This window comes from Lissotriton vulgaris, chromosome 7, assembly GCF_964263255.1.
Source record: "Lissotriton vulgaris chromosome 7, aLisVul1.2, whole genome shotgun sequence".
Taxonomy (NCBI): Eukaryota; Metazoa; Chordata; class Amphibia; order Caudata; family Salamandridae; genus Lissotriton; species Lissotriton vulgaris.
The window spans coordinates 282154784-282175935 of NC_141695.1; the positions used below are offsets into that span (position 1 = coordinate 282154784).

Here is a 21152-nt window from a genome sequence, read left to right on the forward strand (position 1 = left end):
ACATGTTGGGAAAAGTTACAAAATGTGAAGCTGTAAAGGTTTCGATTTGGATCGTAACACGTATAAGGTCCTTAATATGTGCATACGCTGGCCAGCTTAAAAACTGTTACCTGGCAAACCATGTCATTTCTATTCTCATGACTAAAACATTTATTAATTTCCGTAATTCTAAATAGAAGACATAAAAAAAATATTGTTCACAATAGAAGAAAAATAAATGCGTGCTAATATTTTTCATCACTATGCTGTTAAATTAAAAAAAAATCCCAGCATTTGTAAAGCGTACAGCTACCTCCGGAAAGGTATGCCTGTGCTCCGGGCGTCGGGAAGATTAAGCAAGGTGTTGCCCACATTGACAATGTGGTAGGCTAACATGCTGCTGGAGCTGGGAATCGAACTGTCAACGCTGTTGTTCGAAGTCCGGTATCATAGCTGCTACGTCACACTTTTCTCACACTTCTATGTTAATTACTGCTAATTTAGTTTTAAACCTTGTTAAATTATATGTAGGGCTCCCTGTTTTCAGTTTTTACAGATAAATACAGACCGAAAACCATTTATTTTCCTGTCTGTATTTATTTTGAAATGTGGATAAAAACTGAAATTGGGTTATTTTTTGAGCGATTTTTAAATGCTGTTAATCATGACTACCATGCCAATAGCTCTGTCGATCTAAAAGAAAGAGAGTTAAAACAATAAAATAATTTTAGTAAAGCGCCTTAAACAGCAATATATATGCTAGTTGTAAAAACCGCTGGACCCTCAGCACGTGTGGCAGGTTCAATTTGTGCCCTGATAAACTCATGCTGGCGGAAGAGAAAAGAAAACACTTATTCCCCAATACAATCCCTTATACATGCAGTCACTCATCAATACAACTCTATCATATGCACTCATACACCTATTCAGACAATTTCGCACCGCCACTCATGTAAAGAATCAATCACACTCCTATTTACTCACCTATACTGTTATACAAACACCACCTGACTAATTCATACAGATAATAGCTCATACTTACTCTTATATAATCACAATACAAGTACACACTCATCCATACGCCACTCTCGTAATCACTCTCACATAGTTATTTATATACACCATTACTCACTTAACACCTTGGCTGCTAGGTGTTTTCCCCTCCTGTGCTGCAGGAGCCCACTTTCCCATTGTTCATGACGAGCTCAGCTCGTCATCAGCACAGCTCAACCGTGCATCATGACGAGCTGAGCTCGTCATCAGCATCGAAAGGGTTAAACTGCCTTTTACATATGTAGCTAATTACATGTACCACTGAGACCTCCATTCACTCATCAACACACCCACTTATAGAGCTGTTTCCACATGCACTCTTGAACCCATACACCAAGTAAATCAACTTGTCACACATCTATACACAGAGTCGCACATCTCCAACCCACACACATACAGGCACCCATACAAATACTCAGGCAAAAAATCAATAACCCATATAGACTATCATTTAGTTACTGACCAACCCTTGTACCAGTGTACACAACACACACTGATACGGACATTCACACTGTTTAGTCACTAACCCATACATTCAGTAAGACACGTTTAATCAGTCACTTATACAATCACACCTCGTAAATCCTCCATCCAGCCACTTATACACCCACTCATTCTTCAATACATCTTGGAATATATTTAAACTTCACAGAAACAGTCACTGGATGATGTCATCAGTGATGTCACTGACCATGCCATTGTAAGAGTGAAATGTCAAGCGAACTAGAACGTCCCTGAAACCTGTGGTTTTTTCAGTGTGTGTGTGTGTGTGTATATATATATATATATATATATATATATATATATATATATCCTGTAGGGCCCAGAAAGCCTTGCGAAAGGCCACGCCCACTACTGGCAGGGGCTGATACTTATCAAGGGTGCGAGTCCACGAACGGCTTTGCAATCCTTTTTGAACATGCCTCTGATGAAAGGACACAGTTCCTGAAACGCGTCAGGCGAACTTTTAATCTAGAAGACTGCAGGTGTTTTAGCTGTCTGCTGGCAAGCTGTGGAAACTATTAAATGCGAATACTAAAGAACTTCTTGAGGCGTCTCTTCGTTGGCTTACCTGTGTGTGTGTTTGATATATATATATATATATATATATATATATATATATATATATATATATATATATATATATATATATATATATATATTGTTGAAGAATGTGTGGGTGTTTAAGTGACTGGATGATTTAGTAGGTGAATGTTGGTGTGTAAGAAGCTGCCTGGGTTGTTGAATAGCTACATGAGTGTCTATATGGGTTATTGTTTTGTTGCCTGAGTATCTGTATGGGAGCCTCCGTGTCTGTGTAGGTGGGTGGGGGTTTGTGACTGTGCAGAGATGTGTGAGTGAGTGATAAACTGGGTGTATAGGTTCAAGAGTGCATCTGTGCAGGGCTGTACGGGTGGTTGAGTGTGTGTATGGGTGTGTTGGTGAGTGAATGGATGTCTCAGTGGTACATGTGTGAGTAACTAAATTTTTTGAAAGGCAGTATGTGTGTTGGAGTATATAAATGACTATATGTAAGAGTGAGTGATTGTGAGAGTGGCTGTATGGATGAGTGTGTGCTTGCACCAGTGATTGTATGAGAGTAAGTATGTGTTAGTATCTGTATTAATAAGTGAAGTGGTGTGTGTATAACGGTAGGCGAATAAATGGGAGTGTGATGGATTCTTTGCATGACTGACTAGATGTGTGAGTAAGTCTATTGATGATTGGGGGGTGTGAGTGTCTTTATAGGTGTAAGAGTGCACATGATAGTGCTATATTGATGAGGGTCTGCATGTGAGAGTGGCTGTATGGGTGAATGAGTAGAAGTGTGTGTAGACCTAGGAATCAGTGAGTGGGTATGTAGTAACTGATATTGGTGCGTCTATTATTTCTAAAATGAAAGTCTGTATTTTAGAGTGGTTGTATCAAAGGTTATATTAGGGTGTGAGAGGGTGCATCAGATTATCACTTGGATGATATCAGCGATGTCATTTGAGATGACATCAGTGATGTCAGTGATCATGTCATGAGTGATGTAATATGTGACGTCATCAGCAGTGCATTGCAGGGACGCAAGTTAAAATTAGCTCGACTAACTCTAATAGCTGAATTTCTCTGGGTTTGTATGAGTCAAATATCCAACTAACTCTAATGTCCCTGAAACCTATGTGAATGTGTTTGTGTGTGTGTGTGTGTGTGTATGTATATATATATATATATATATATATATATATATATATATATATATATATAATGGACTTTCACCTGCAGTATACTTTCATTTTTGTTGTAACGGTAAAGGCATATGCGTGGTAATGGATGTGTTGTTCTGTTATACATCTGTGCTATACATCTGGCATGCTGTGATGTAGACATCAAAGCATGCATTTATTAAGTGCTATTTCCTTGACTGGTCCGATGGAAGGCATTTTGCCTATTCGGTTGTGCAGGACTTTTTTGTCTAAGTCCAATTCACAGACCCTTCACGCCTTCACTTTAGGTAGGTGCTGCTTTTGTTTGCGTTTTAGACGTGAGGAATCTGTTGGAAGTTTCCAAAGGAAAAAGTTACTTCTCCAGTATTGGGGTGTCTTTCATAGATTCACATGCTTGAATATTCCCCGTCGTAGGAGTGGGAGTCCCACAGTAAACAAAATAGCAATAATACACTAAATATATATATATATATATATATATATATATATATATATATATATATATATATATATATATATTCAGAAGAAAAAACCTGAAATATGTAAAAGAAGAGGCATAAATTGCCTACCCAAAGTTCTACATAGGAATGCATGGGAATGGAAAAGACCTAATGCAGCCTATCCCTGTCATTATGTTGGTCCAAACTGCAGTCAATCAGGCGACAGCAGCCCTCTAGAACCTTCTCCTCAGAGCTCAACACCTAAGATTTTCTACCGCACGTCGTGTGTAAGGGAGTCTCCCTGAGCTCTGCTCAGTTTTCTCTTCTCCTCAGGTTATTCCTGTTCTCTACAATGTCTACTAGTAAGAAGTCTCTTTTCAGAGCCTGTTCATCCTGTGGAAAATTAAGACTTTTCCATGAGGACCCACACAGTAAGTGTATTTACTGTCTTTACCCTGACCATGAGGTGGGAAGCTGTAAGTTCAGTAGAATTTTTTCCAAAAAGACTTTAAAAGATAGAGAAGGCCGTTTACTACTCTGGCTTCAGAGGCTAAAGGATAAAGACAATATACTTTCTGATGCAGAAAGTCTAATTTCCGGCCATTCTAAAGAAGCTTCTAAGTGTGGTAGTGTGCAGGAGGTGCCTTCTCCATTTTTGAATTGTGTCTGTCTCCTTAACCCCTGCGGTGTCTTCACCACATCCTACCACTTCTGGGCCCACGAGACCTGGTTCTCAGGCTCCTTCCGCTTCTACTTCCAGTTTTTCTGTGAAGAAAAATGATTTTCCTTCGACGACGGTGGCTACAGTTCCGTCGACGAGTATAGCTATCTCTGGATCAAAGTCGACGACGACGGTCACGACGACGCTTGCTTCTGGATCGTCGTCAGCCCCTTCATCGTCATCGTTGTCGATGAGGGTCATTCTCAGTTCGAAGACTGTCATCAATTATCCCAATTTCGTCCTCGTCGACTAAGAAACCTCCGTCGTCGACAGTCCGATCGTCGTCGACGAAAGGATTGAAGATGTTGATTTCGTCGACGACGAGTGTTCCGTCGACGGGTGTCCCGTCGACGAGTGTTTCATCTTCTTCTGTCCCGTCGACGGCTATCCTGTCGACGGCTGCTCCGTCGACTGTTTCGTCAACGAAAAAGTTAAAACTGAAAGTTCCGTCGACAGCTACATCAATGAAGGTTCAGTCGACAGCTCCACTGCTGACGATGTCCTCATCGACGATTTCGTTGACGGTTTCCTCAAAAAAGACCACGAAATCCATCGCACCGTCGATGACTCAAATAGCTCCGTCGGCGGATGGATTGCCGTCGACAAGGTCGCAAGATGCAGTTTCAATGACAACTTCTTCATTTGACTCACTGCCTTTGTTGCCGCTGTCTTCCAGCAAATCGGACCACTTTGCAACTTTTACAGAAGGGGGAGTGATTCTTCCACCCTCTCCTTTGTTTGCTACGGACTCTGATCATGAGTCGGAAGGGCAGGCTCAAAGTCCTTCAGACTTAAATATAAAGTGCCAGGACTTCAGTAATGATGAAAAAGAACAGTATGGCCAGCATCATGAAGTTCAGTCTCAAATGCCAGCTGTGATGTTGCCTTTGTCAATGATTTCAAGCCTCCAAAACATGTTGGATAACTATATTTGGCGTTTCCCGCCATCACCACAAGTGTCTACTGTCCCATCGGTTTTGACCCTGATTACAGAGCCGTCAACCGCTCCTTCGCAACCAACACCGCCTGTTACCGTTCATAGAAGCACATCAGTTCAGGTTCATGCAACTCTTTATCCTGATGATGACGATGAGAACCCTCCAGAGCGTTGTGGATGGTGATGATGATCAGATGGCGGAGTGGGATGACTATCTTGGACAGACACCATTCCCATCGCTAGTGACGCCAGGGGATTCTCCTTTGGTGGATATTGCAAGCTTCCATCAATTGATGGACAGGGCGGCACAGCGTTTCAAGTTACCACGAGTCCAAAGAGAGGAAGATTGCTTCCTGTATGACTTTAAGAACCAACCATTTAAACCGATTCACACTGTCCCAATTATAGATTTCATCTGGGCTGAAGGGGTGAAACTCATGAAGACTCCAAACTCTTTACCAGCACAATTATCAAGATTGGATAAAAAATATAAAGCGCCGGTGGGATCTCCGGCATGCCTTACGGGCCAGCCTAAGCCTGATTCTGCCGTTACGCAGGCAGCTCAGAGAGGATCGCGAAACCCAACATCTACTATCACGCTCCTCCAGACCGTGAGGACCGACGTCTTGATGCAATAGGTCGCAAGTTTTCCTCAATGTCTTCTACGGCTGTGCGAGTGGCTAATGCTATGTCCATTTCGGGTCGATATGACCGTCCAGTTTGGGCAGATATGTCCGCCCATGTGGCGTTAATTCCGGATGCTTCCAAGGCGGAAGCGTAGCAGCTTCTGCAAGAAGGTGAAAGAACATCCGAGGAATTCATTGATTGTGCAGTGGATGTGGCCTGCACTGGTTTTCGGCAACTCACTGGAGCGGCCGTCTTACGTCGGCAAGGTTGGCTGCGCTCAACTTCTGTTCGGCAGAAAGTTCAAACAAAAATTCTTGATATGCCATATGACGGCGAATCACTCTTTGGAGCGCTCATTGATGAAGCGTTGCAATCCATAAAGAAAGACACTGACACTGCACGTGCCTTAGGTACCCTTAAATTTAAGAAACAGCCCTTTCGGGGGGCTTGAGGACGAGGCACTACCTCCAATTTTCGAGGAGGAAACCATCAATACCGCTCCTATAACCAAGGCAACCAGAGTTTCTCCGGAAACCAACAACCGTCTTCTCGTCAGCAGCCTGCCAAAACCTATAGAGGAAAGTCCACTTACAGGGGAACTTCCAACAAGCGTCAATGACTTGCCTTTAAATCTGCAAATTGGAGGTCGAATCTCTCTGTTTGGTTCTCAATGGTCCTCCATTACAACGGACCGTTGGGTACTCGATATTGTAGACAAGGGCCATGCATTGGAATTTGTCGAAGTACCTCCTCCGACGCCACCTTCCGGACCGCCACCTCCGCACCTCAAGGAACTATTCCATCAGGTTCGCCTTCTGATTCAGAAGGGTGCGGTAGAAGTAGTGCCAAGGTCTCAGAGAGGAAAGGGGTTTTATTCCCGATTTTTTTCTAATCGTCAAGAAGAACGGAGAATGGACACCCATATTGGACTTAAGAGCGCTCAATCAATATCTCAAGGATCAATCCTTCCGTATGCTAACGCTTACAGAAATCTTGTGTTTGCTCTCGGTCAGAGATTTCATGTCAACCATCGATCTCCGAGACGCCTACTTCCATGTCCCAATACTCCCAGGTCATCGGAAGTTCCTAGGATTCAAGGTGGGGCACCTGCATTTCCAGTTCAAGTTCTTCCATTTGGCCTCCGGTCCGCCCCTCGAGACTTTACCAAGATATTGGCTCTGGTCATGGCCTTTTTTCGCCTCCAAGGTGTCCAGATATTCCCATATCTCGACGATTGCCTCCTGAAGTCGCAGTCCCGCTCACAACTGTTGCACCATACCTCCATTTGTCAGAGGGTATTTCGTTCCTTGGGTCTGTCCATCAACCTGGAAAAATCCCGATTGCACCCGGCAACTTGCAAGGATTTCCTAGGGGCCACACTGGACACCATGCTGGCAAAGGCGTTCATCTCCCTGGAACGTCAACAGAGGATTCTACGCCTAGTGTTTCTTCTGTCAAAACTGTGCATTTCAGTCCACTGTTGAAGTCCTTTCTAGGGATGGCTTCTTCGTGCATCGCTCTCATCCCTCATTGCAGACTACGTGCACGTCCCATTCAAGAGGAACTGGACGGACAGTGGCATCAAGTCACCGGTTCCTTCAACGATCAGATTTGTGTCACGACTCGCATGAGAACAGCGCTCAAATGGTGGACACAGCCATTGCATCTTGCAGCAGGAATGTCCTTCCTGTCAAACACCCCAGATCTGACGCTAACTATGGACGCATCTCTGGAGGGTTGGGGGGCTCATGGCTATTTTTCTAGTGCTGAAATTGTTTCAACCCGTGCTGCAAGGAGAGTCTGTCCTAATACAAACAGACAACACAACCTGCATTCACTACATAAACAAGCAGGGCGGAACGAAGTCTCCGGTGCTACCCCGCCTGGCACAGGCTATTTGGGACAGGTCACTCAATCACCAAATCCCAATCACTGCAGTTCATCTCCCGGGGTTGTCCAACCTCCTGGCGGATTCCCTAAGCAGATCCCGATCATCAACCCATGAGTGGGAACTACATCAACCGACACTCAACATGATTTTTCGTCGCTGGGGTCGCCCAGCGCTGGATCTCTTTGCAACGCCTGAGAACCGCAAATGCCCAGCTTACGCAAGTTGGCATCCCCACAAAGGGTCACAGGGCAATGCCCTTTTGATGAATTGTTTGCTTACGCCTTTCCTCCAATCCCTGTGGTGCCGCGAGTGCTTTGGAAGATACGGAGAGAACCCTGCCACATCCTTCTCATTACTCCCAGGTGGCCACGGCAGGTGTGGTTCTCGGAGCTGCTCCTTCTGTCTCAATGCGAGCCCATCCCTCTTCATCCTCGGATGGATCTTCTTTCCATGGACAGGGGCCTCGTCTACCATCCGGATCCCTCTTCTCTGAGCTTATCAGCCTGGAACCTGAGCACTGTGAATTTGCACATCTAGCCATTCCTCAAGAGTGTCGAGACATCCTTGCTCAGGCCAGAGCTCCTTCAACTATAAAGGCTTACACGTTAAAATGGAAACACTTCTGCCATTGGTGTGCTGAGGCCTGTGTGCATCCCTTGCGTGCAACGCCCGCTGAGTTCCTCCCTTTCTTTTTTCAACTAGCTCAGTCAGGATTGTCCCATGCTACTTTAATAGTTTTTCTGTCGGCAATTTCACGCTTCCGCCACGATGGCTCCGCCTCCCTATGTTCATCTAGGATAATTCGCCAATTTTTCAAGGGACTCTTTCGTAAATTTCCACCAGTTCGGCGTCCTCCTCCTGCGTGGTGCCTCAACATTGTCTTAGCACAATTAATGAATGCACCATTTGAACCAATACATAGAGCGGATCTCAAGTACATCACCTGGAAGGTTGCGCTTCTTCTTGCTTTGACGTCTTCGCGTCGAGTGAGTGACATTCATGCATTCACGATCAAACCACCTTTTCTTCAGTTTAAGCCGGATTGTGTGCTGCTACGCACTAACCCTACTTTTCTTCCTAAAGTACCTTCAGATTTCCATATTAATGAGCCTGTTATTCTGAGGTCTTTCTTTGCTAACCCGCAGTCTCCTGCGGAACAACGCTTGCATTCCTTAGACATTAAGCGGTGCTTGAAGTTATACATGGCCGCTTTCAAAGGGGACGTCCAGCAGGCACACGTTCACGAAACATTACTGTCTGGGTGCCATGAATGAAGGGTATACCGCAGTAGGACAAGCTGTGCTTCGTAATCTTTTTCAATAAGGTGAGCCTCTATTCTACCCTCCTCCTATTAGATTCCATATGTTTTATGACTGTTTAATATATATATATATATGTATATATATATATATATATATATATATATATATATATATATATTTATATTGCACGTGTTCTATACACATACATTTTTTCAGTCTTTTGTTATGCATTGTATCTATGGAAACTTTGTCTTTTAGTACTGACTGCTAACTATTCTATATTCAAGCATGTGAATCTATGAAAGACACCCCAATACTGGAGAAGAACAATTGTTACTTACCTGTAAACAGGTGGTTCTCCAGGATTGGTGTCTTTCATATATTCGCATGCGACACTCCCTCCTCCCCTCAGAGGCTCTCTTCTCCTCATAGACTCTTTTGGGTCACTCTGTGCTACGAAAATCTGAGGTGTTGAGCTCTGAGGAGAAGGTTCTAGAGGGCTGCTGTTGCCTGATTGGCTGCAGTTTGGACCAACATAATGACAGGGATAGGCTGCATTAGGTCTTTTCCATTCCCATGCATTCCTATGTAGAACTTTGGGTAGGCAATTTATGCCTCTTCTTTTACATATTTCAGGTTTTTTCTTCTGATTATATATGGGTATATATGTTTATATTTAGTATATTATTGCTATTGTATTTACTGTGGGACTCCCACTCCGACGACGGGGAATATTCAAGCATGTGAATCTATGAACGACACCAATACTGGAGAACCACCTGTTTACAGGTAAGTAATAATTGTTCTTACTCCAGTATTGGTACTTTCATAGATTCACATGCTTGTATCATTCCTGGTCCTCATGATGGGAGTCCCCGGTGCTTACAATCGTAGTAGTAGTAGACTTAACCTCTTCGCTGCTGGGGCAATTCCCCCACGGTGCGGGGGTCCACGGCGCCGCGGTGTTTGTAACGAGCCCTGCTCATCATGAATCACAGTGTAGCTGTGCTCATGACGAGCTGGGCTCGTCACTACCGCGCCCACCGATTAATTTGCCCGCACAGGCAGGAAATCAATCAAGCGTGGGCGGTGCGCAGCTGTTATGACGAGCCCAGCTCATCATGAGCGCAGCTCCACTGTGAGCACCAAAGGAGTTAAATAGTCCTAATACACTAATAGGTATAGACTAAAGAAGGTTAGTTTAATAACCTATCCTAGTCCATATAAAGAAAAGGACCAGATTTTTGCCTCAACCAATCTGCACTAATCACCCTCTAGAACATTCCTGAAAGAAGCTCAGAACCTCCTATTTTCTACCGCACGTTGTGCTAGGGAGTCTCCTCTGAGCTCTGCTCGGCTTTCTCATCAAGGATAAAGAAATGTGGACTTTTTCTACAGGACAGTACAATGTTGTTATAACTTCTTAACATCATCTTCCTACTTTGGGGGTCTTCATTACATCTGCACTTTGTCTGACAAGGCTAAGAAGGCTGTCATCAGAGAATGTGCCACTTGCCTGAAGAAAAGACTTTATGTGGATGATCCCCCAAAAAATTGCATTTACTGCCTATATCCATCTCATAAGGCTTCAGAATGCAAGATTCGTCAGACCTTGTCTAATAAGACCCTTAGAGACAGGGAAGGATGTCTTCTCATCTGGCTTCAGAAACTGAAACCTAGATCAGACCCTGTGTCAGGCTCTGAGAATGACCTGTCTACATCTACAAAAGCCTCTTCAAAAAAGGCAAAAGAGTCATCACAGTCTGATAAAGAGCCTGCTAAAAAGCGCGCAAAGGTTCTCATAAAAAAGAACCGCCATCTAAGATTATTGTTGAACCAAAAAAACCTCCTGCGGAAGTAAAAACTGACTTTCAAAAAACTTACTACTTACATTCTGCCAGGAAGTACTGAGTTCCTGAAGAAAAGTACTTCAGCTCCGTTGACGAGAGGATGCATTTCTGGCATGTCAACGACATGTTCTATGGCTATCATCACCGTGACATCGTTGACCCGTGTTCCAGTTTCATAGACATCTCATAAATATTCCACAAGGAGATTGACAGACCGTCGACGAAGCACTTATCGTCGACGTTGATGCAGACTACATTGTCGAAGAAAATACCTTCAAGGAGGTCGACGTCGCCACCGCCGACGGAAAAAAGGTTGACTCAGCAAAGGTCGGCTAGGTCATCCCGGTCGACGAGTGCACCACCACCGTTGACAGGCACATTGCCGTCAACTAAGTTAAAGCCACCAGCGTCAACAGTGTTTACCGTTGACCACTCCGCAGGTGTCGATCAAATAATAATCATCGTGTCTGCACAATTGCTGTCGACGACATCACGTTCGGAATGTACAGTGGCGGCTGTGGAAGTGAAGACATCGTCGTCAAAGCAATTTTCGACACATCCGTCGACAAAAGTTAGATCTATGAAACTGACTACGCAAGAAGAGTCTGGCATCTGAAATCACGCCTGAACACACCTCACTCAGGAAAATTACTCCTCTCTTACTCACTCACCTTTTAGAGGAGGGAGATTCTGAAGAAAGTGATTAAGATGAAGGTCCCTTTGGGGTTGCATATAGCCCTTCAGAATTACACGTCAAGTGCCAACCAGTCGATGATGATGATGATGACCAACAATACTATGGTCAAGCCTATTTTACCCAGCCTGAACATCATCAGTACCTTGAGGAAATGGCATCTGCATTACTGGCAGATTTGCAGTTTATATGCAGTTTATGCTCCAGCATTACAGACAGCGCTTCCTACCTTCAGACCTGTCTAATATACCTCCTCCTCCTCAGGTGACCTCGCCTGTGAGAATTAGGACTCTTGGGGGATTTTACAATCTGTTGGAGCGGGTTGCAAAATGTTTGCCATACCAGTGCCTTCCAAGCAAGAAGACTGCTTCCTATATCATTTTAAGGAACCATTTTGTAAGTCAATTAGGGCTATTCCCATAATTGATTATATTTGAGAGGAAGGTGTTAGAATTATGAAGAACCCAGCATCTGTGTCAGTGGTGCTTAAACGTCTACATAAAAAGTATAAAACGATTGAGGATGCCCCAACACCGCCTCACAAGGCACCCAAAACCGGACTCCGTAGTGATGCAGGCCGCTCGAAAAATCCTACGTTACCCTTTTCTCTGCCTCTGGATAAGGAGGGCAGATGTTTAGATTCTATTGGGAAAATATTCTCATCAATGTCCGCTCTCACAGTAAAGGCAGCAAACTCCTGGGCGATTTTTGAGCGCTACGATCGCCAATTGTCGTCTGACATTGATTCTCACATTAATCAATTAGTGAAAGATGTAAAAGAGGAAGCAAAAAAGATATTGCACGAAGGAGAAATAACATTAAACAAGATTATAGATTCAGCGATGGATTTTGCTGTAACAGGATTTGGACAACTAGCTGGTTCAGCAGTTTTTCGAAGACTGGGCTGGCTTAAAGTCACCTAATTTCGTCCTGAGGTTCAAAACAAAATATTTGATCTTACATATGATGGAGTGAATCTTTTTGGCATCCATGTAGAGGAAGGCCTTAAAACCATCAAAGCAGACACTGCCAAGTCTTTGGGGACACTGCAGTACCGAAAAACTCCTTTTCTTAAAGGGTAAATGTCAACCTTCTTAGAGGAGGATACCAGCAATACCGTTGTATTCTTCCACGTCAGTCATACAGACCTCAGTTCCAACAAAGACAACCGCCTCAGACATTCTATGTCGGAGCTTATAGAGGAAAGAAGTCAAATCAAAGGCTGGCAAGGATACTAGCCGCCGCCAATGATACATCTGTGGCTCCAACTCTCAGTTCACCAAGCCAATCATTTCAATCTTCTCCTACACACCTGGCAAGCCTCTTGAGCTCCGATCTATAACTCTGTACCCTCTATTTCGGAAGCAACTTAAAGCCGACCTATTTGTCAAATGTTTCAACTAAACCAATTGGTGCTCCCCCCTTCCTATTTTGCTCCCCCCACTCCTACTCTGGAGAATTGTCTTTTGCAGCGCCATGAAACCGCTGGTGAAAGTGCGCTATACAAATATTTTAAACTCAAACTCAACTACGGACCAGTGGGTCGTGCGCCTAGGTCAATTCAGACACACTCTAGAATTTACCCCAAACACCGCTTACAAAACCCCCACAAGCCTCCCACTACAAACATCTCAGGACTATTCAACAAGAGGTAAAAAAGATGCTAAAATAGGGGCAATAGAGAGAGGACCATTCTCGAGCAGGGGCACAGCATTTTACTCCAGTTTCTTCTGAATCAAAAAGTTAAGGCAGTGTAGACCAATTTAGGACCTTCGAAATTTCAATATGTATCTGAAGAAACAATATTTCAGAATAACATTGCAAGAGGTACTGAAGCTCCTGAACAAACACGATTTAATAACATTCGACCTCCAAGACGCCTATTTGCATGTGCCTATTCATCCAAAACACAGAAAATACCTGAGATCTGTGGTATGCTACTACCAGTTCGGAGTGCTCCCATTTAGCCTCAAGTCTGTGCCAAGAATTTTTACGAAGTGCCTCACTCCGATTGCAGCATTTCTCAGACAGCAGAAACATCAAGTCTTCCCGTATATGGGCAACTGCCTTATCATAGCTCCGTCTGAGTGAGAAGCGACATCATCCACGAAGGCGTGCACAGATCTTTTAAAAAGTTTGGGTCTGACTATAAATCAGCAAAAATCCAATCCGAATCCGTCACAAAAGATTGTCTTCCTAGGAGCGATACTGGACACTGTCTGCTTAAAAGCATACCCGGCAGAGGAACGTCGGCGGTGATTTCTTGTTCTGGCAAATTCAATAAAAAGAAAAGTCACTTTTGGTCCACTTTTTCAAATCCCTTTTAGGGATGATGATGTTACGCATCAGTGGTATCACTGATTCCATTTTGTCGCTTCAGGATGCACCCATTTATGGGGGTGCTGGACAGACAGTGGGTACAGTCAGTAGGCTCATTCAACGACATTGTCAGAGTAACTCCATGTATGGTGAAGGCCCTAAAGTGCTGGTAAGACACAGACCATTTGTTAGTAGTGATGTCCTTGCATCAAGAAGCCACACCACTAGTGATCACAACAGATGTGTCCTTAGAGGGATGGGTAGCTTACCTACAAGAGCTCCAATTAAGCGGAAAATGGCATCAAGCTCGAACTCAATCTCACATAAATTTGTTAGTTGAAAGCTGTGCATCTAACCCTCAGGGCGTTTCTGCCCAGGATACAGAATTAATCAGTGCTAGTCCGAACGGACATTCCCACAACGATGCACTATGTAAACAAGCAAGGGGTCACGAAATCTCACCTTCTCTCCAAGGAAGCCCAAAAGTTGTGGGAATGGGCTATAGACCAATGAATCTGCCTCCGAGCAGAACCTGTTCCAGGACTGCTGAACACTATTGCAGACACGTTAAGCCGACTGACATTGTGTCACAAATGGGAGCTGCACCACCAAACCCTGAGGAGAGTATTCTTGTGTTGGGGCACACCAAACTTGACTTGTTTGCAACTCCCCAGAACCTCAAATGCTGGGACTATGCAAATTGGCATCCCCAACAGGGGTTATGGGGGTATGCCTTCTTGATTGCATGGTCCGGCATTTTTGCTTACGCTTTTCCTCCCATTCCTCTTCTTCCAAGAGTCCTGAGCAATATGAAAATCGAACCATGTAAACTGATCCCTATCGCTTTGGCATGGCCATTTCAAAACTGGTACACAGAACTGCTTCTCCTATCACAAGTCCCACACTTCAAACTTCCAGTGATTCCCAATCTCCTGACCATGAACCAGGGGAAGATACTACACCCGGACCTCAAGAGCCTGCATTGGTCAGCTTGGCTCCTGAATACAATGAATTTGAAAATTTCTAGTGAATGCCGCAATATCCTAGCAAAAGCGAGGGCAGACAGTACCAACAAGACGAACCGCCTCAAGTGGAGGAAGCGTTTCTGCATCTGGTGTCATTGGGAGAATTTACATCCACGGTCTTTCTCTCCAGAACATATCCTACCTTACCTTCTCGCAAAATCAGGTTTGGCACATAGTTCAATTAAAGTTCACTTAGCAGACATTTCCCGGTACAGAAGTCCATCGACGTCTTCTCCTCTATGGTCTTCTAGAGTAATTGAAGAGTTTCTCAAAGGGCTCTTTCGAGTGTTTCCGCCAGTTAGACCACCACCACCAGCCTGGCAACTGAACCAATTCACACTGCAGAAATCGAATTCCTTTCTTGGAAGTTGGCTTTGCTACTTACTTTGACCCCAGCCAGACGGGTCCGTGAAATCCAAGGTTTTGTAATAAAGGAACCTTTCTTGCAATTCAGATCCGATGGAGTTCTGCTCCAAAAAACCCAAAGTTCATTCCCAAGGTGCCATCTGATTTCCACCTTCACGAACCAGTCGTTCTTAAATCTTTCTTCCCGAACCCTACGACATCGGCGGAGAGAGCTTTGCATTCATTGGACATCAAACGTTGCCTAAAGTTTTATTTAGATTGAACAAAATCTTTCCGTAAGACGTCTCGACTATTTATGGCATACAGTACACCAGGGAAAGGTTTTCCACCCTCCAAACAGAGTATTTCCAGGTGGATTTTAGGTGCAATGCAATTCTGTCATCAAAAGTCCGGTAGACCTCTGTCGGCTAGAGCCCCAGCCCATTCCACAAAGTCATTGGAAACATTTATAGCATTATTTGCAGGAGTATCACTTCTGTTTGGACTCAGCAGTTCTCATTAATACAGAAGTAGGTCAGGCAGTACTTCGGCATCTGTTCCATTAACGTGAGCCACCCCCGTCTACCCTCCTACCTATATTGAACTGTATCACATTTCCATATGGTAATTTGGTTATGGTCTTGAATGCTTATGGAAGTTTTTTCCTTGACTGTTCACATTATGGTTATGTCTTTTTCTATGTTAGGTAGTTGCTTGCAGGTTACACTGTTTAGATTCCTGTTAAGCGTCACAACTATGGAAAATGTGCTACCAAACTGCTTACTACTCTGATTCAAGCATGTGAAAATATGAAAGTTCCAATACTGGAGAACTTCAGTTATAGGTAAGTAACGTATATCTTACTTTCAGTGATATTCCTTCTGATGGATACACTATGAAGTGGCCTCCTTTTAACATTCAAAAATGTTGCAATTTCTAGATCCGCACTCGTGTACCAACGATTCTGTTATGTTCCACGTTCGAGGGCACAGAAAAATTAAAGCTAGAAACTGATGCTGCCATGCAGGGATGGCGCTGAGATGCATCTCCTCTCTCAATTTCAGAGCAGAAAACGATACATGGATACACAACTGCGCCACCTAGCAGTGCACAGGAACACTACTCAAACTTTTCTGATCTAGTCTGGCGCCTGGGAAAAATTTAGAGAGGAAAGGAACCTGCGATTAGAGTATCCACCTGAAAGAGCATTACCAAAGTTAAAAAAAAATTGTTTGATTATTTCGTAGTGTATAGAGGACTTTAGACCCTGTATTTACAAGCTCCATTGAAATAGCATTGCTGTAGTCTGTGTTGTGAGAAAATATAGCTGCTAGTTCCTGAAAGCTATAAATAAATTTGCACTAAGATCTCTGGCTATGAAGGCGCTAAAGAGTTCTGTTATACTTTATTAATAATCATTCTATGTGTACTATTTATTTCTCTTTGAATTAAAGTACTTTGGTTTTATTCATAAAAGTAAACCAGTGACTGGGCACTAATGTATTGTCGGGTATTGTTTTTTAACTATGTTATAAGTTTCTAGCTCACACTACCTTGCTGTACCGAGTCAAGTGCTAAACTGACTCAGTACAGCAAGCAGTTTGGGCTGCTTTTGTACAGTGGCCGCCGTACACCATTGATATACTAACCAGACTGTCAAAGTTGGGGCCTAGGGTCCGATTGCCCTAGGGTGCCTAAACTAGGTATTCAAACAAGTGTATTTTAAGTATTACTATTACTGTGTGAGAAGGGTATTCCTATTTCCTTGTGTAGTTTGTGCAACCATATTTGTTCTTCTATTACCATTGTGTTTTGGGAGTGTTCACTCATGGCTGCTGCATAAAAATATCTTCAGGGTATTTGAGATTTATTGTAATTTATCATTTGCAGGTTGCCATACAAGTCCTACTTTGGAGGTGTCTCCGCCCTGACACCTGAACAGTACATGAAGATGAATGGATTTCCTAACAACTACTGGGGTTGGGGAGGAGAGGATGATGACATTGCTGTAAGGTAAAGTAATAATCTTGTCTCTGTTTTAAGGCAGCTATACTTGGTTAATTACATTTAAAAGTAAATACAAGTACATATCACGAGTGAGCAAAAACAAACTTCACTTCAATCTTCCTCATGGCCTTGTAGGAGGACTTGACTAAATAATAATGGCCACTTTAGCTATCCTTCCTACAAGCACATATTTTACAAACAGACCACATACCTTGAAACAATTGAAATTGAACAATAGCGTATGTACCTTTTTCAAGGGCATTGCTGTTTTGGGGAGTTCATTTAAAGCATCTACCTCGCTACCAAAGCATTGACATTACTCCTCGTTTTACTTTGAAGAGTGTTGAAGTGCCCCAACAGATATGCAGTTTTCTTAATAATAAAGCATAATTAAAAGCTATTTTTGTAGGCGCCACACATGCACATCTTATCAGTATTCATCTAAAGAGTAGTCTCTTAAATTAATTTTTCAAGACCGCAGGTGCCTACTTCAATTGTCATCTGGCAGTCTACAATGGTTTGCTTGCGGAAGGGTATGCTTAGGTGAGATTCCTCCACATCCTGCCTTTCAAAGACTAGCAGGAGGGATCATGGGCATCATGATAATGATCGCACTCCCAAGATTTCTTTTTTTCTGCCTTTGGGTCGGAAAACAATAGCTGAAGCTATACGGCCGTTGAAGGGATCACCAATCATAATGCATTGGATCGTCTAAGGAAAGACGAAAAGAAAAGAAACAGAGCACCGGAAATCACAGAAAGTGACCGAGGATCACTGAAGAAAGGAACTGGATTGCGTAAGCTGTCGTCCACGTGGTTGGAGAATGCATGGAAGGGGTGAGGGAGCAACTAGGGAAATAGAAAGCCTTGCTTTCAGATTCTGCCACAAGTGCCACCGAAAGTTTGCCCAAAATTACAAGCACAAGATATGCAAACTCTGCCTGTAGGAGGAATTTGACACAAAGAACTGTGAAGCGCATGCAGTGTTTTGAACAAAAACTCTGAGAGCAAGGGAGAGGGAGAAGCATGAACACAAAAGAACTATGCAGACGCAAAAGAAAGTGAGCACCTCTACCTGTTAAGTGAGATGAAGGACAACGTAGAAGGTAGAAGTTACTCAATCAGAATGTTCCAATGTCCAGGTGGAAAAGATGCGCAAACAGCTAACAAACCCAGGTATGGGGAAACTCAAACACCAGTTGATGCCATAGCACAGAGGTCTTCAAACTTTTGTCAGCCGAGCCACCCCATCTAAACCTTTTTACATATCGAGCCCCCCCACCGCTACCACCACATGACAAAAAAGTTCTGGAAGCTGCACTCTGCATCATTGATGGCCATTCCTTCCTGCAGAGCCCAGGTCGTATTTGGCAAATAATATTAAATAAAGGTAGAGTTTTGGTAGTCCATGTGCTTATTCTAAAGTTCAAATGAAAAGACTCCAGGAAAAAAATAAGCACAAAAAATTACATTGGTGCTTTTATTTTTCACATAAAACACAAAATTTAGGATAGGTTAGCAAAAACACTCCCAAAACACAAGTGAAGAGAGTGCATGTTTTTTTTCCACAGAAACAATGTGTGGATGGATTCTTTCTTCTGCCATACTTAGGTTGAGCTCCACTTCCAGTCTTGAGCAGTGCCTTAAAACAGGAGGGCTCACAAAATTGTGTAATATATTTTTTGCAGTTTTATATAGTGCGAACATAACCCAAAGGTGGAGCGCTTTACAAGAGCATCTTTTACATAACACAAGCACACCTTCATTTTTTGTAAGCACAGGGAAATTAAGTGATTTGCCCAGAATCACGTGATGTTTAGCAGATATCAAGAATTTAACCTGTTTTCCCAGCTCTACAGTTATTAGCTCTGGCTGTTGTGCCACATCCCTGCCCCTGAACAAGATATCAGAAAAAGAAGTTCCACATAACATGCTTTCTGACACAATCGAAAAATTGATTATGTGGTGTACGGCCAGGTGTTGCCATGCTTCCGGTTTTAGACGTCACATGGTTTGAGGAGAGCTCCAGTGGGCAGTCTTCCCCTGTGAGCTGTCCCATTTCAATCTCTGCTGTCCCTGCAAGTTCCAACAGCAGCTAGGGCCGTGGGGTCTGATTGCATTGATAAACACTGATAATCCGTAGTCCCTCTTTGTCGCTCACCTCCACGCAGACATGGCTGAAGAGCATGGGTACATGAGGCAGGTCACAACAGTGAGATATGTTATAGACACAGATTTTATCGGAGAATTGACAGTATCTGAATCGGTGGTGGCAGCCATGTCAAAGGCCTTGAAAAAAACATACAGGACCTCTTGACTGACAAGTTTTGATTTGCAAAGGGTCGCAATTCGGACACACCCTGTGGGTGCCTGAGGGTCCCCAAAGTGTGGATCAGAGAGAAGAAGAATCCGGAACAAAGGCATATATTTTTTGACAAGTTTCAGTTGCGAAGAAGAGGGATGAGGTAGCTGCTGGGCCAAGTGGTAATTTTAACCAGATAAGGGTGCCGCCCATAAAGGGGCTTCTGACTAAGACCTGGGGGATACAAATGCCTTCACATCAGGTGTGCAATGCCCATAGGGCTCAAAGGGCTTTGTCATGTATGTCAGCCCGGTATGAGACAGCTTCCCCGGGCACACACACAGACAGTTGTGGAGCTGCCAGACACTCCTGAGTACTTCACAGTTCTTTAAAAGACCATTTCGCGTTAACAAGGCTTTGTTTTTTTTCACCCCTTCTTGGAGCCCCTGAATGTCTACTCTTCCTATTGCTGGAAGAATTACACGACTTAAACAGATACTTATAGGGCAAGTAACAGTTGGAGGCATGTGTGCTGCAGATGCAAATGCCCTGCCATCTAGTATTGGGTCCGGTTGTTTGTAAGATGTTTTTCTTTGAAGAAGTATTTCCCAGTCACAAGGTAAGGTGACTCCTCCTGTTGGTGATAGTGCGCATGGTCATCAAATCCATTGTTAGATTGTTTTTTTCCGCCATCGGGTTCGGACGTGTATTGCTGCCCTCCGGTTCGAACCCGTTCTCCGGGTTCCCCCCGACGGACAATCCTCTCTACTCTCATCGGTATTGTTTCTGTATGAGTTTCACACTTCTCAGCGGATCGTGTCGACATCGGAATCTACTTTCGATCGGAAAGCTTTGTGGACGGCCTTCACGACCTGAAATGCAGCTTCAAAGCATCGTAGACACGCCGGACATCTTCATTGAAGACTCTGGCCAAGAAGGCATCCACGACAGAGAAGGAAGAAGCCTTCTCCAAACAAGAATCTGATTCAGAGCTCGAGATAGACCACAACGTCGAAGAACTGCGGCAACGACAAGGTGACGTGAGTACCGAAGCCCCCTTGCCCCCACAAACTCTGAAAAAGCACAAGCCTTCAGCACCACCTCTGCCTCTTGGCCAAGGTCAGCACTGTGACTGTTTCTGATGCCCCACTTTCGGGCCCAGCACCAAAACTACAAATCATGCCTTCCTGCTCGGTACCGAGTCGACAAAAGACCTTCTCGGAACCCAAAGCCTCGGGTTTCGAGCAGAAGTCCTGCTCGGAGCCAAATTTCCCTGCGCCGAAAGTAAAGCAGCCTTCAGAGCCAAAACCTTCCGCGCCGAAAAGTCAGCCTCCGTCAACACCGAAAACTCCGGCGACGAAACAGAGTCCCCATCGGATCCAAAATTGGACACAATTCCATTACCTCCCGATACGAAGCAAAAGAGGATCCATATTAACCCTGGCACTGGCTAATTTCACGTAAAGCCACCTCAAACGCAAGATTCAA

The 21152-nt window shown here is 43.9% G+C and overlaps 1 protein-coding gene across 6 annotated transcripts in view; it reads left to right on the plus strand.

Moving 5' to 3' along the window:
* The window catches only part of LOC147701399 (beta-1,4-galactosyltransferase 3-like), a 243792-nt gene that overhangs the window by 153144 nt on the left and 69496 nt on the right, over positions 1-21152 (plus strand). For all 6 annotated transcript variants that reach the window (XM_086930078.1, XM_086930079.1, XM_086930076.1 and 3 more), the window contains exon 5: positions 17247-17369. In XM_086930078.1, coding sequence (XP_086786204.1) covers positions 17247-17369 — 123 coding nt within the window. The remainder of the gene's footprint in view (positions 1-17246; positions 17370-21152) is intronic.